This window comes from Protopterus annectens, chromosome 13.part0 (assembly GCF_019279795.1).
Source record: "Protopterus annectens isolate FY-2018-M chromosome 13.part0, PAN1.0, whole genome shotgun sequence".
Classification (NCBI taxonomy): domain Eukaryota; kingdom Metazoa; phylum Chordata; order Ceratodontiformes; family Protopteridae; genus Protopterus; species Protopterus annectens.
Window position 1 is genome coordinate 241621314 of NC_056747.1, and position 13017 is coordinate 241634330.

The 13017-nt window shown below is 35.4% G+C and overlaps 1 protein-coding gene across 2 annotated transcripts in view; it reads left to right on the plus strand.

The window, feature by feature from the left end:
- LOC122787204 (complement factor D-like) overlaps window positions 1-11353 on the plus strand; it is a 51829-nt gene extending 40476 nt beyond the window's left edge. For both annotated transcript variants that reach the window (XM_044053794.1, XM_044053795.1), the window contains 2 exons: window positions 3960-4217; window positions 9961-11353. In XM_044053794.1, the coding sequence (XP_043909729.1) occupies window positions 3960-4217; window positions 9961-10113 (411 nt within the window). In that variant the 3' untranslated portion in view covers window positions 10114-11353. The remainder of the gene's footprint in view (window positions 1-3959; window positions 4218-9960) is intronic.
- The last annotated feature ends 1664 nt before the right edge of the window (window positions 11354-13017 follow it).

Below are 13017 nucleotides of genomic sequence, written 5' to 3' on the forward strand. Positions count from 1 at the left end.
AAATTCAGTAAACAGCTCTAGGTTGTGCTCTAAATACAGTTACTAATGCAGAAATAAAATTTAACAAGCCAGAAAATGCTCAAAATAGGCGACTGTGCATAAAAACTTAGCAAATAAATAGAGGAAAAATACTTAAAGTCTCAAAAGTGGCTCCTTTCTTCTCTCAGTGTTTTCTCCTTTTGGTGGGTGCTTCACCAACAGCCAACAAGCCTGAAAAGATGCCAAAACCATGAGGCAACCAGGTTTTAAGAGAGGAAGATGAAGGAGTTTTGGAATTGACCCAAAATGGCCAATAAGACTACAGTTTCAAGTCGGTAACCACTCCCACAGGGGCAGGCAGGCTGCTCAATATTTTTCACTGCCACTGATCAACAGAGAGACTTTCCTTTAGCCCAAGCAAAAAATGGCCTCACAGAAACTTACAAACAGTTCAAGAACAGCAAGCCTGTAACTGAACTTTTTTAAATCTCAGAAAAGTGGTAAAAAAGCAAGATTTTTTTGTTTTTTTGTTTTTTCAGAGATAGCAGAGGTTAACAAGTATCAACAAGTTATAACAGTGCAGTAAATGACCCCACACAAGAGTGCTAGGCCAAAGACAGATAAAATGCAAGTTTTGAGAAAAAAACGATTTTAAAAATAAGTGCAAACAGGAAATTCAGTAAACAGCTCTAGGTTGTGCTCTAAATACAGTTACTAATGCAGAAATCAAATTTAACAAGCCAGAAAATGTTCAAAATAGGTGGCTATGCAGAAAAACTTAGCAAATAAACAGAGGAAAAATAAAGTCTCAAAAGTGGCTCCTTTCTTCTCTCAGCGTTTTCTCCTCTTGGTGGGTGCTTCACCAACAGCCAACAAGCCAGGTCCCCAGTAAGACTTCCCACTGGCACAGTTATAGGGTCCGGATCTCAGCCTAGTGGGCAAGCTAAAACCTCCAGCACCCTCTCTGTCCAACCAGTGCTTTGTGTCACTGCCCAAGTAGCCGACACACACACACACACACACTTTGAGATATGAGCTTATACAACCACACAGACACTTCTGGGGAAGGCTGGCACAAGTTTTCCAGCTGTGCCCCTTTTACCCAGACTATATGGAAGAAATCACTGCCACCACCCTGCTAATATTTATCAGCTACTCAAAGGCTCTTAAGAAAGGGTGTCCAATTATACTTTGCAATATCATTATCCAAATGGTAAGTGCGACTGAACAGTCAAGACTTATTTGGAATGACTTGGTACAGTATCACTATATACATGTAATGTACTCTTAGTGCTTAAATTATCTCTGCAAGAAACAGCCACAGCTGAAAGGTTAAAAAATATTTAATAAATAATAATAAAAACACAAGACAATACTTCTTACTACACAGTGCTAGTCAAGAGTTCAGAGACAGAGAAATACTTAAAATAATACAGTAGAAAAGTTCTGACATCACAGAAAAACAAATTAGTCTAATCTTCCTATTTCCTAGGGGTCTATATTATAAGCACGAACGTTTACTTACCCGAATGCCTAAACGTCGACACGTCTTCATCGAACTGTGAAAACATTGATCGTCCAGAAGTGCGAAATCAGAAACATTGAATCATCATGGTTGGCCCTTCTGTGGTATAGCTCCGTAAGGTAAGTGTGCGATAGTTACAGACCTTAGGGTTAGGGTGCAGGTTAAGTTAAGTCCATACATGGTGGTATATGCAAGATTTAGTATAGGGCTAGAAGTAGGGTTTAGTTTAGGGTTAGAAGTAGGGTTTTGGTCAGTGTATGTATATGGTTTATTTAGTTTGTTTGTGTAGGTAATATGTAGCGGCTGGTGGGGTGGGACAACTATAACAGTTCACCTTTTTGAATTTCACGGTTTAGGGCATTGCACTTCAGTAGATATGTGTCGACTTTTAGGTATACGGGTAAGTAAACATTCATGTTTATAATATAGACCCATTTCCTAGCTATATCTAAGAGAAAACACAGTTCTAAAATCCAGCTTACATATAGACACAGGCAGAGTGGTGAGTTGGATGTTCTCAAGACAAATGCTCAAATGCTCTCCTTCTTTCTGTCCTTAAATTGATAACACAGTACCACTGATTCATTTCAGATTACATCATTTATTTCCGGTTCCCAGGCTAACAGGCTCTCAGAGGTTAATAGCCCTTGATCTTGCAGCTGGTCAGGAAGCCAGAACAATAAAAGAAGTTATACATGCAAATTCTAGCCATTAACTCTGGCTTCAAAACAATAGGCAGACTGCCTTTATCTAGACATCTCGGCTCCGAGTTTTGACATCAAAGAATTGACTTATCAGCTTTGTTACAGCAGAGTGCACTGTTGTTACATTTTTGCAGTTCCACATTTAACACCATTTTTCCCATTTAAGAGAACAAGCCTGTGGCTTATATTAATATTTACAAATGACAGAATTATGTACAAAATTCTATCTGGCTAGGCTGGCAGCCTTCACCTATCTTCACATTCACCTCATAGAAGACGTAGAAAGGAGATCTGAAGCTGTGAGTGATTATGATAGATAAAATGGGAAGTGTAGGGTGGTGGCTACAATGCATGCAGCTGAGAAAAGTTGCAGATAATGAGCAATTTTCTTTGTTTCAGGAATTAACACCAGAAAAATGAGCATGCACCGTGTCACTAGTACAATTACCATTAATGAGGAATTAGACTTCCTCTAGATTCTCTGTAAACAAGTCTGGGATACCATTTGGTGGACATTGTGGTGGACAGGTGGGGAACATTTTTAGCTTTCAAAAAAAATGGACTTGTAGTTAGTAGCACTTGACATCAAGATATTAGGTTCCTTCAATGTCACTAATCATTGATATCAGACAGCTGGGCACTCCTAGTGTAAAATGGCTTGGTCTGAGAGAAGTGTCATTCTGCAGTAGGTAGATAAGAGTCCTGATTAATGACAAAATCTGTACGTAACTTGCTGCTTATGAGCTTTGTTAGTTTTAATTCATAAACATGGAGTTGGGCCATTATTGGTGTCTACAAAGCTAGACTCATTCTGTCATTTTGGGCAGCAGTTATTTGCTAACATTGTGCTGTACGTATGCATTTCAACTATTTATAACCTGAATGCTACATTTCCACCTATTATTGTCAAAAACAATACTTTGATATTTTGCCCTAGTTGCATAATAATAATTTTCATCACTAATTAATGAGTCAGATATGAAGACTGAATGTGTCATGGATTAATTTGCATAGCTGTACCTAAACTAAACCTGAGCTGGCAAAATAAAGGCTTGCAGAAAGACACAGAGGACCAGACCCCCGCAAGAACCCCATCACCACTGACAAACCAACATAATGATGCTGCTTGCACAAAGGTCAACACAAAAATGAGTGATGCTAAGTCTGTAAAACACAGTGCTAACAATTATGCTTGGCCATCTTGCTAGCAAAAATGTGTCTTATCTGCATGATGTTAAGGCTAAAATTACTTTATTCATCTGAATGGTTTAGATTTGGTGTAATAGTTCCTTACAAACAGAGGAGGGCATGTGGATTTGATGACAATTTCAGGCACTCTTTTCATTCTGAGTACAATACTTGTGCATGGCAAATGTGATTGTCTTGAGTTATTGTAAATAATGTATATTCCAATTATATTTGCACTTTACAAATTGTGTTAGCTAATACCTGTATATTACAGCTGTGTATTTTTATTATACCCTTTCTACCGCTCACTAAATACAATTCTGACTTTCTTTGTATTCTGTGTTGAAACTGAATTTGATCACTTGTGATAACTGTTCAACTTCAGTAAACAAACTTAAAATAAATTAAAGTGAATAAAAACCTATTAAAGCTCCCAAACTAAGCTCCACAGGTGATTAGTGCCACAGAATGACTAGTGGGCTTCAGTGCCCATCAAATGCTGCACGAAGCAGCCACCAAACAACAATTTTTCTAATATATATTTTCCTTGTTTTAATAAATAGTTGAATGAGAAAGTGACCATCTCACCAGCTGTGAAGACCATTGGGTTTCAGAGAGTAAACCAAGATGTCAGTCCTGGTACCATGTGCCTTGTTCCTGGATGGGGAAGCACCAGCAGCTCAGGAAGGAAACCAGAGAAACTTCAGGAAGTTGAGGTTCCAATTATCAGTCGTACAGTGTGTAATGGGAGACGTGATCATGACGGCAATGTTAATGAAAATATGCTGTGTGCTGGAGGTCTACGGAAGGATGCTTGTGAGGTAATGGCATTAACATTTAACAGAATTTACATATGAAGGCTGAACAAAGCTTTTCTACTACCAGCTTTTGGAATAATAACTTCTGTTTTGTAATCATTTTAAACATTGCAATTCAAGCTTAATTTAGGTTTTTTAATTTACCGTAGAAATGGTAAAACTTTATTCTTGTTATATATCCCATTTTTAACATCACAAAGTAGCTTACCTAGTAGTTAGTAACAGCTAGTATTAGGGTGTAAGTGTCCAATATAGCCACTAGGTGGGGGTGTTGAAACAGCAGAAAAACACAAGTGATTTTTTTTTTTTTTTTTTTTTTTTTTGAAAATTGACAGGACTGAAAACATTGAGAACTTTATTAGTGAGTGGACCTGAATAAGGACAGCAGTAGTTATGAAAGTGTGATAACTGCAATTTTTAGATTGTTTCTATTTATATGCCTTAATTGTGCAGATGCAGCAAAGGTCAGAGATAAAAAAAGAGTGAAGCAATTAACTTCAGAGGAATTTCAACTCATAACATGCATTAAACAGGCCGTAACATAAATAAACACACAGAGAATGTTTAACTTGTTTACAAAAGGTCCATCTGGAATGTTTGCAAAGAAAGCTATATGAAGAATAAATAAGGAAATTTGCAGATTAACAATTATTTGCAACTAAAACATTTTCTGCCTCAACTGTTTTTGGCACTGCCCGTATGACTAACAGCTCCTAAATCTAGTCCTATGTCATTCCAGTGATGGAAGCAGGGAGCAATAAAGCTTATGTGAGAGGAATGTTGCCAGAACAGTAAGCAGAAAATGCAGGTGGGGAGGCTGAAATGTTCCTCAAGTAAGGCAGATCAAGGGACAAGAACAAGTCACACAGATTTCTTCCATTCAGCAAAGTTACATTAGACTGTTAGTTAAGTCAGAACATGTGGACTACAAGTTACTGAATTCTCTTTAGAGCAAATAGGTTTTAGAAGGATGCAAGAAAGCATTTATTTTTCTCAAACTAGCATGGTGCAATCCAGATGGGAGCAGAATACGTGCCGCATTAGTTTAATGAATAAAAACATAGGTCAAACGATCTGCAATGATAGTCAGAAAATGGGACTAACCATGCATTCCTGGCTAATTTATTGCTCTCAACACTTAAACAAGTTTCAACTAAAAAAAAAACAAAAACGTTGTGACATTGATTGCATTATTGTGACAATAAGAAAGAAATGGTATTCATTAAATTATCATGTCAGACTTTGTATGCCCAATAATTGTCAAGACTGCTTGGGACGTTAACATCTTGCAATAAGTAACTCCGATTTTAACCTTTTCTTTACCTCATGCATTTTGTCATTGTTACTTTGTTATATCATAATTATTATTAAAATTGATTTCTAATAATCAAATTCCATGTACCAACATAACATTTTTACTCATAATGACCTGATATTTAAACATTTACTTGAATTGTACTAGTACCAGAGATAAATGATGCACTGCATTTCACTACAAAAATCTAGTTTAGCTGAAGGCTTCATAGATGATTTCTATTTTCAGTATCACAGAATATAATTGTACCATTATTTTTTGAATGCTTAGGTGAATAAATATTACAAATTAAGATTATACGGCCAAGTTTTTACAAGTAAGATTGAAAAGAAGCATAACAATGTAACTATTATTGTTATTTATGGCTTGGAATTACAAATAACACAGTGCTGAGTTGAATCTCCAAACAGAAGGAATATGTCTTACCACTAAGTTACACTGTAAGCTCAAGTATTGCATGCATCCTCATACCTCTGCTTGATCTAGAAATACACGACCCTGTCAAATGTCACCTAGCAAATCTGTCGGGTTGTCTCCCTTGAGAGAACACTGCTGTTATAACTCGAAGCAAAACTCAGTGACCAGCCATCTGTTGGCTACTTCCACCTTAGTCTCTAAGCTCTCTTCTTGGACCACTACCCTTCATTTGTTTGCAGGGACTTTAAATTTCCTTTTACCCTATTCAGTCCCAAGCAGATGAGGATTCTTCATTTACTAGATCCAGACTTACCCTAACTTGTACAGACAGGGAGTTATGTTGCTATATTTCATAAGTATAACACTAATTTCCTTATGTGGTACAATATATGGCCAGGTAAATTTCTGGAGCTAAAATCAACAGCTTTATTAAACTAAAAGTTAGGTACAAACAGTTTAATGAACTTGGCTGTATGTCACAGTGATACTCACTAGTATGTATTTATCTTAGGTATGTTATTATTAATCTGTCTTCACGCTTTGTAAATAATACTTTTATAGTGCCATTATTTTTAGCTTAGTAGCATGATTGTTTGTCCTTTCTGAACTGTTATTATAGCAGAATGAATGACTGTGCTCTTTGTGTTTGCCTTCCTGATATTTTCTTTGTTAAAACATTATTGTAGCTGAAAGTATCATTGCATATAATTATTATTTATTTGTACTTTAAATGGACAAATGCACATGGTGGAAAAGGGTCTATATTATATCATCGAACACTTAAAAAAGCAAACGATGATTAATCAACCCCATGTAAGAGAAAGCTTACAATCCCAAACACTCAGAACAGCAACTTTTTTTTTCCAGGGAAAAAAAATCGCTGTTCCAAAAAGAAAAAAAAAAAACATTAAAACATTACCCCCTGATGTGGGGGGCTGTGCCCCCTACACCCCCCTACTTAAATATACCAACTCCGAGATCGCACTACAGTGACGAAAATGGCAAAATACCGAAGGCGGCCAAGCAATTTCTTTCCCAGAGAAAGAATTTGCTTATATGCCATTTCAGTATTTTGCCATTTCACGCTTTCAAGTTCGGTCAAGACACATTCGAAAGAATGCGTCTTCGATCACCTAATAGGGAACCAGCTGAAAAGTGTCTAGCAAGACAGACCCACTTGACAATTTAATAACAGAATGAATAAATGTGTGCACTTGATTTGCAAAGCCTTCAAAATAAATTACACCTTTCAAATACAGACAAATAATAAGCAAGTCATATAGACCTATCAGGAAATGCACTTATGTCTCAATGCCAAGACTACAAACTACATTAGTATGAATATGTATGAATACCTTTACGGTATGAATAGTGCTTAGGGCAAATATGCCTTGAAAGGAACTGGATACGGTGTAGTCATGCATGTGTGGTTTATATGCATGGGCATTTTGTGAATGTTGAGAAAGTCATGTAATTAGTATGGTGCAAGTTGTTTGCTGGGCAGTTCGAAGAATTTCTTACCCTTTCTTCTTTAGCAGTGGAGACCTCATAGTTAATATATTAACATCAGGATGGTATAGAAGTAAAACAAAAGTGTGCAAGAAAGTAAATGAATTATTGTGAGTCAGTCGGAATATACTGTGTGAATGTGTATGCATGGTAGATGGTGTTCACATGCATGCTTTATGTGAAGTCTCAGCATTTGGCTGTCAGAATAATGTGAGTCCATATAGCTGACTTGACATTAAAGACCCATTACTCAGATATATTCTACACATGACTTTTTTACTTTGCTTATAATTATATGAATGGGCTGCATTATTACTAGCCCACACATACTCTGATGGTTTTCTTTATTATTATGTTATATACATCAATGTTATACTATTACTCAGTTTGCTAAACTTCTTTTGTAAATATTGTATTACTGGCTTTTTATTGTACTTGGAGCTTTTCTCCTTGGGCCTGGATTGAAAATGGACTTCTAGTCCAGTTGGACATCCCCACTAAACAAATGTCAAATAAAAATAAACATAGAATACACCTACACGGTGGTGTAAACCTTGACTGTAGATGATTGTCACTGTTGAAGTGACACCCTGACCCCATGTGCAAAAATAGGAAAAAGGGGCTGTGGATGGATGGATGGATGGATGGGTGGATGGGTGGATGGGCTCTATACCTAGACTAACCCTCTTAGACTGAGTCATGTGACCACCAAACAGTGAGGACTCCACCACTACAAAGTCCTGTGGAATATCTCCTCTTTTGGGATGAGTCTCATTTGAATAAATATGGGAAAATTAGAAGTGCTGTCTGCAAACGGGAAGAGCTGCCGTTATAAGGGATGCGTCCCTTTATCCACAAAAAGATGCCTTAACCTTTGCTTTGAGAAGTTAGGAGTGCTTTCAGGTGGGATATATGTTGTATATTAATGTTACTGACCTATATATCTCTTGCCATTTGTGTTTGTATTTAAATATTTGAATTACTTAACAATTTATTGTGTATTCTATTTGTTTAATTGACCTGCTGCTTATTGTACCTACTTTTTTAAAGCCAGGTCTTGACTAAATGCATTCTGTCTTCTTCTACCATTCTCTGATTCATACTATTTTGGAAAACCATTTGTCATTTCCTGTACATCAAAGAAGGTGTTTTCCCACCCTAAAATAAGCATTTTTGCATGTCAAATCACCTTTACTTACTTAGCCTAACCCCATAGTCACACAATAGCAGGAAAACAGAAATTCTGTTTGTACATTGGTCTCACTGAAAGAGATTCTGCTGTGTATATCTACAAATACTGAAAACACAAATCCAGAATACTGCCACTAAACACTACACTAATCTAAACATACATACATAAATAAACAAATGTCCACTGCAACCAAAATATCTACTCTCCAAAATATAAAAATACAAATCTGATTGAAAGGCTATCCTGAAATCCCATATATCAAACAGATGTGTTTGTTTTTATGATACTTTGGTAGGCTTCTTTAGTTTTTTTTTTTTTTTTCTTACTTTTTATAGCTTGGGAAGCCTATTATACAGTTTCATGGTTACAGCGAGATCATAGAACAGTGTTTTTTTATGTGATCTTGAAGTTAGCATGTTTAGAGAGTATATTTAGACAAGGTGAGTTTGGGGTATATAGGGAATTTGTCCTCCTGGACACACAGAGAGGAACAGTGCCATTTAAGTTTTGATTTTTATGGATATGTTTCACTAAAACTAGTTATAATGAATATTACTTTCATGACATGAAGTCAAAATAAGTCCATGTTTCATTACTGAGAGAGAGAGAGAGAGAGAGTAAAACGGAATTGCAAGGAGGAGTGCAGACTGTAGTTGTCCATTCAGAGGTGCTGCATTTCTAAAATGTTGGAAGAGATGGTATTTGAAGTCTCATATTCCTGATGCTAAATGGGAGGATATCCCAAGCCAATATTGAAAGTAAGCCCTGGTTCTCTCTCTCCTCACATTCAGTGAGTCCTTTTGTGAACAAGCCATAGTGTAGTATTTGGCATGGATTTAATATCATGGGTACAGCAGATGCAGCAGTAAAGGAAGCAGGAAGACTTGGACAGTAAGAACAATACAGAGGTTTAAAGCTAAGCAAAGTAATGGCAAAACCCGCCTTGACCCATATCTGAATGCCATTACACCACATGACATTATCTCTCTGCCATGTGGTGTAATGATATTCAGGTATGGATGTAAGCGGATGAATCAATAAACTCTACTAACACGGATTTATATTCATTAATTTTAATTTTATTTTTGTTCAGTTCAGGGAAAATAATTCTTAAGATATCCTGGAAACCAACTATTTAAAACATTTAACAACAAATTAAGTTGTATAATACAGTAAACATTCCTGACATTACTTCACATATTATATACACAACTCACAGTTTATAAATACTGCATACCTTTATTTCTATTGGAATTAATGCAATTATTCTAGTTTTGATTTTTTTAACATTCTTTCTCTCTTCTGTTTTTTAGGGTGACTCTGGAGGACCTCTGGTATGTAATGGAATTGTTGAGGGCATTGTATCTTTTGGGCCTAGTGTCTGTGGAGGCAAAAAATCAGGTGTTTATGTACGTATTTCAGCATATGTAGACTGGATTGACAGCATCATGGCTAATAATTCTTAAAACCCATTTCATATTGTAAGCTTTTGTTGACGGCTAGCTATCTTGTATAGAGTACATTCATAGCACTGTTATAATCAAATAGTACAGCCCACAAAAATGAAATAACTTCTGTAAAGAATGTTTATTAAGCAGCAAGAGAAGGAAAATGAGGGCAAGAACTGCAAGATGTGTAGGCCTTTCACAGAATTCTGAAGTCATTTGCAGAATTTTACACAGGAAGTGACTGCCGATACAGACAGCTGTACTGCTCTACACCTTTTGTATAATACCAAGACAGCAATGAAAACAAAATAGCTGACAATGCTAAAAGAAAAAAAGGCACAAGAACTTTCTATATTTTGCTGATACATTGCTGAAATACTTTTACATTTTTATTAAAGTTTGCCATCTTAGGTAATGCTTTCAACTGTCGTAGGCAGCACAATTCAATATCTTTTTTTTTTTTTAGTATTGTCCTAATTTCTGTTTCATTAATTATTCATAACTTTTATTGTTAAACATAAACCTTTAACCTGTGATCTCTCATGTGATTAGTTGCCATTTATAAAAAAAGCAACCAATGTCTCCAACTATCAAAGAGCTTTAATGTTGAAATATACGGATAGTATACTTTATTAGTTTTTATATTCCTTTATATAATTCCAATGTATTGCTTAGTCTAGTAATGGTATAATCAAAGGTTTTTATTTTGTTAGTTGATAGGTTTTAAATTAGTCAGTTGTGTTTATTTCATGATTGGGGGGTAATTTTTTCACTGCTATTTATGTGTGTATGTTCTATGTAACAATCCTGTTACTCTGATGAAGTCTTAGTATAAAGACAAAAGCTCTCAGGATTGTATTTCAGCATTAAAGCTCTTGATGGTGGTTGTTTTTTATTTTTGTTTTTTTAGTTATAGTATTTTTTTTGTTTTCAATTATTTGACATTTGTTGCGTCAAAGTGACTGTTATTGTTGAAGGGCAATGTGCTGACATTTTAGAATTTGGCTTAGGCCAAAGGTTCATTGTTTATTATAAAGGTAAAGGAAACAGTGAGAGATTTTCTTATTGCCAATGTGATGAATTTTGTAGTGTTGCCACATGTTTTTTTTTAACATGCTTTTCCATGCTATATACAGTGAATTACAACTTTCACACATTGTATTATAAATAGATTCCCTTTTGGAATGTGAACCATTTTTGTATCCTGAGCTAACCTATGAGGTTCTTAACAGTATATTAAAACATGTTTTATTTCAAACATTTTTCATCATATGCAGTTATTTTTATTGAATTTTATTTTATAGTTTGTAACATAAAGTGCAAATATAAAACATATGAATTGTATGTGAAAATATGAAACATAATTTCTAACATACATTTTTAAATGTAGTAATTTCCTTTGGCCTGTCTCAGTAATCATGATTTTAAATTAGACTTGTCAATCATCTACTTAGAAAATATTTTAATCAGTCAACAACAACTGGCATCCAAAATAAACAGATAAACATGATAAAAAATAAATAACTGTAAAACAACCACAGAATGGAACAGGTTCCCAAAGATCTGAGGGGGGGGGGGCTATAAAAATGATTTAGAAAAAAACAGAAACACCATGGCAAATAAAGTTAATAGCTAATAAATATCCTGGTTTAAATGGACATATTAATATAAAATGTTTTTTAAAAGATAGTAGGCGTAAAGTCAAACCTATTAGTATTAGTAGTTAGTTATACCTTTAAGATGATAAATAGTTTTAAATTATTCATTGGGTGGGTTTTGTTACAGGCTGTGAGCTAGTTGATTAATTTATTGAATGAAGTGTAAAATGTATTTAATGCCTGTTTTTATGGTTATTTGTTGTTGTGAAGAAGTCCTAGTGGATGAAAAGTGGAGAACTAAAGACAGTATGCTTAATACGTGTTATTTTTGCTTCTTTTGGTGTTTTTTCCAGTCCGTGGTTGTTTTACAACTGGTATCCATTGCAGCCTGTTTTTTTCATAGGTATGATTGTCAAGCATAAGTGCTCCTGCAGTCATAAAATATGCCCTCTAGTTCAAAAGTTGGTAAAACAGCTACAATGAGATTAACACTGTCCTCCTTCTCACCTTCTGATTCATTACTTAACATCGTAGACATATGCAAATCAATTGCTCAAGGCTCTTTGAAATTCATCTGGATTAAGTTAGTGCTTTTTGTCAACTCCTCACTTAAGGCCAGTCTGGATCAATTAAAATAATGAAGTTAATTTTTATATCTATAAGTTTATCCTGCTCTAAATGACAAAAAATACTGACTTACTAAAATGTATTTTACAGTGGTTAGTTCTGAGTGTACTTTACGTTAGTAACAGGTTTTGTATGTTCCTAGTTTAGCACTAGGCTAGCTACCCTTCTCAGCCATTTTAAGCCTAACTAATTTCTCTCAGTGGTGATAATCAAACACTGTACCTTGTCTTTGTGAGGTAAACACAACACATTTTATACCAACCCCCAGCCCACAGAAGGCAGCCACAAATGGGTTATTCTGTAGGGAAAAAGAGTGGTCTGCATGGAAGAAACTAGCTGATACTGGAGACTGACTTTAAAACTGAGGGGAGGGACTATTGTCTGTAAGTAATAAAAAGTCTGGAGGAGAAGAGGTACTGGCTGGACAGATGTATGTGGAAAGGGGGCAGGAACCAGCCCAAGCAATGCCAGGAAGACAAGAATTCCATATCTGTAAAGGCTAATGGCTGTTGTTAGAATTCAGCAATCAATTGTTTTGAATGAGACAATTTTGAATTAGAATTTATTTATTTTATTATTTATTTTATATGTGTTGACTGCGATTGTCCGACTGAGCTAAAGAACCCTTTGTCAGTGGAGGCCTAGGGAGAAAAGCTCCAACATATTATACAATTTTCATTATAAATTAGCATTAAAA